The sequence below is a fragment of the Cicer arietinum genome, chromosome 5, assembly GCF_000331145.2.
Source record: "Cicer arietinum cultivar CDC Frontier isolate Library 1 chromosome 5, Cicar.CDCFrontier_v2.0, whole genome shotgun sequence".
Taxonomy (NCBI): Eukaryota; Viridiplantae; Streptophyta; class Magnoliopsida; order Fabales; family Fabaceae; genus Cicer; species Cicer arietinum.
In genome coordinates, this window is record NC_021164.2 from 733,973 (window position 1) to 737,866 (window position 3,894).

The window sequence follows — 3,894 nt, forward strand, 5'->3', positions numbered from 1 at the left end:
ATATATATATATATATATACATTGTCCTTACACAACCTTGTCTTCTTTTACTTTCTTCTTCTTTTTTATCTCTCTTCTTTCACTTTCTTGTTTTTTATCTTCCTCTACAAAAACAAATCTCACACATTTATCTTCCTTTTCTTTCATAGCTCCTCCTTATTCCTTTTTTTTTTACTTATTCGATTTTGGGTAAACATTATATTAGAGAAAAATATCATGATTTAGAAGGAAGATGAAGAAGAATAGAAAAAAAATCAATTTTTTAATGAAGTAATTTGAGCAACCTTATTTCCTCTCTTGTAAGGTAACTTCTCATTTCCTTCTTTTTCCATAATGTTGAGTTTCAAGTTGTCTTTTATTTATTGATTGGTTGTTTGCTTGTCTTGTTTACTTCAAAAGGATGTTGTTTTTTTAGACACTAAGTAGAATTTTTGTTTTTCTAGGTTCATACATGGTTTTTTGGGTTTTTCAAAGTCTATATGGGTGTTTCTTCTTTTGGTTAATAATGTAAATATTATTGGTTAATGAAGTATAATAGGTGGTTAATGAATTGTTTTTGTCTAAATGTGGTTAACGGTGTGCTAATTATTGGTTACTAAAGTGCATACGGTGATTAATGACTGAATTGAGTTATTTTTTGTACTTTTTTTGTGTGACACCTTGCACCATCAATTGAAACCTCATGGATTGTGGTACTATATTGATGATGAAGGTATTTGAGTTGACAACTTTGATGATGATGACAACGCATGTTATTGGGAGTCTGCAACGAGGATGTATTTTTCTTGCTTAGATGAACTCAAATTATTTTATGAAGAGTATGCTTCGAGAAAGGGTTTTGGGTGGAAGATCAGATCTTCAAGAAAAAGGCAGAATGAGGAGTTATGCTACTTAATTTTATCATGCTCAATAGAGGGGTCTAAAGTGTAAAAAAACTATGTGTACGTTAAAAACACTTCCAACTAAGATAAATAATTGTCCCACCAAGATTGTTTTTAAGTTAGATAAAGATGGATTGTGGTGCATTACAAAATTTGAACTTGATCCTACTCAAGAGATGAGTCCTACAAAGGCAAGGTTGTTCAAAGATAACAAGAATGTGAATTTGCATGTGAAGAGAACAATACAAATCAATGATGATGCAAGAGTGAGGATCAATAAGACATTTCAATCTCTTGTTAAAGATGTTGGAGGGCTTGAAAATGTACCATTTTGTGAAAAAGATGTGAAGAATTATGTGATTAAGGAACGATGTACAATAGGAAAAGAAGGTGATGGAAATACCTTGATAAGGTATTTATGCCAAATGAGGGAACAAAATTCAGATTTCATCTATGACATAGATTTGGATGACGATTTTCACGTAAGGAATGTATTTTTGGTTGATGCAAGAAGTAGAGCTGCTTATGAATACTTTGGAGATGTTGTGACTTTTGACAAACATATTTGACAAATAAGTATGACATGTCTTTTGCTGTGTTTTTTTGTGTCAGTCATCATAGTCAATCAACATTACTTTGATGTGGATTGTTGCCTACATCCCGTCATAAGTGGTGTTTATGGCATATAATAAAAAAAATTCCTGAAAAGCTCAATCAATATAGTGAATACAAAAAAAAAAATCAAGTTTGCAATGAAAGAAGCGGTATATGACACAATCACAAAAGAGATATTTGAAAGAAAAAAATAGTGTTATTTCATCGACAAGTTTGAGCTTCAACAAAATGATTGGTTGAATGGATTGTATAACGAACATCATAGATGTATAACGAACGTCATAGATGGAGACAAACCAAAAAAATGAGTCTTGAAAGTTGTGTTTAATCGAGAAAATAATGATGTCAACTGTGAATGTTCGTTGTTTGTGTTTAGAGGTATTTTGTGTCATCATATGTTATATGTGTGTACTCAAGACAGAGTTAAAAATGTGTTACAGAAGTATATCTTAACAAGGTGGAAGAAAAATATTAAAAGGAAACATTCATATATTAAGAGTAGCTATGGGGTACCAACATTCTCAACATTTTCTGCGACTTCATCCCCAACATTCTCAAAAGGGGTACTAACTCTCACATCACCTACAAATAAAAGTTCAATAGTATGTTATTAACAAGTCCAATTACATAAATATTTTATTGACAAAAAAATTCAATATTCACACTATCAAAATAAACATATGAAGTTAGGAAAATCCATTACAAGCTCATGTTGGAGAATCTTCCACAAATTTATAATCAAATTCATGCATTGGATGATCTTTTTGCAATTATTCTTTCAACTATTTTACCTCACCCTTAAGAATCGGGATCTTCTCATGTGACTGTCTATTCTCCGCCACCAATTGTTGATAATCAACATAACGCACAGTTTGGTTTTCCTATTCATGCAATGCTTCATTCACCATGTTAAATTCAAGTTTTTCATTTGTTACAGTTAACTCTTCAATTATCTGCCAAAACGAAAAAAAATGATTGAAACACATACATTATTATTAAACAAACTATACAAGCAAATAATATAAATGTTTACCATGTTATTTTGAAATATTTTTAATTTTTTTTTTCTTCTGGCACTGTAAGATTGGCTAATTCAAAAATCTTGAGAATCTAAACTTGGGAACGGATGTTAGACCAAGGACAAGTGGTCGAATGCCCAAGTCTAAAATAAATATTAATATATTTAATAAATGTATTTTAATTTAAAGACAACACAAGATGGAAGATGATGATATAAAATATATATGTGTAGGATAGTTGCACAACCCATTATGTGTGTCTGCGAATCTATGTTATCCTCTTTCAACACAGTTTCATCCCTACTTAAACTTTCAAGTAAAACGGTATACACAGCTACACCCTAATTGTAGTTATGTAGAGACTATAGATCATCAAGTGTTTTAATATAACGAGTATTTACTCAACTCCCTGATTGGGGAAAATAGAACTCGCCAAAGGCGATGAGTATATAATGTCTACAAATTTTGACCATGTTATTATGAAACACGTGAAGCAACACACCAACCATATCACAAGTTACATTTTTTTTCTTCTAAACAACAACAATGTATCACATTCCCCATTTTCATACTCTTCCAAATGTTCACCTACTATTGGCAGTCCTAGAGTTAAACATACATCACTCAGAGTAAAATGAACTAGTCTACCCCTAATCTTAAACCCCCATTACATCCACCCTACCTACTAGCCAACTCCCACAACAAAGCACCATAAATTTTTAAAATTGTTGGCATATCTAAAATGCACTTAAATGGGGTTATCTGAATTTGAGTTCGTTATGCATTTGAAAGATGACGAGTGACGTCAAGCAACATATTTAGTAAACATGCATGTCTTGCGTGTATATGAAAAATATGAATATATGGTTAATACTAATAAATAAATGGCAACAATACAAATACAATTAGTTTATAAATTCCTTACATTTTTATCATTTATCGGTGTCAGGTCTAAAAGCATCAGGACTACTGTAGAAAAATATATATCACGTGAAAGTTGGTTATAAAGGAAAATAAGACACTAAACAAAGTAAAATGAAAATAATAAACACCAAAATATTAATATTGAAATAAAATAGCTCACTAAAATAGCTCATTTATGACACTAAATTTGTCAAAATTGAAATAATATAAGGAAATGTACTTGAATCATAAGTATACCAACAATCACCAAAAGTAAAAAACCCTAAACTAAAGAAGACAAAACCCTAAATTGAATTATAAAAATAAAAAAAGACGCCCTAAATCAATAACTAAAAACCCTAAATTGAAAGAATAATAATCACACAAAGAAGTAAAACTTACTATGAAAAGACTAAAGGACTCGTAATTGTAGCACAACAAGAGAGAAAAGACTAAGGGTATGAGCGACAAACGAC

At 30.7% G+C, this 3,894-nt stretch overlaps 1 protein-coding gene across 1 annotated transcript; it reads left to right on the forward strand.

Annotated features, from left to right (window-relative positions):
- Positions 1-937: 937 nt before the first annotated feature.
- On the forward strand, positions 938-1,450 carry LOC140920257 (protein FAR-RED IMPAIRED RESPONSE 1-like). The gene has a single exon (XM_073368255.1). The coding sequence runs from the start codon at positions 938-940 to the stop codon at positions 1,448-1,450; it is 513 nt and encodes a 170-aa protein (XP_073224356.1).
- Positions 1,451-3,894: the final 2,444 nt, after the last annotated feature.

What these genes read in the sequence shown, in the direction of transcription:
- LOC140920257 (XM_073368255.1), top strand. Translation starts at nt 938, where the DNA reads ATGTGTACGTTAAAAACACTTCCAACTAAGATAAATAATTGTCCCACC.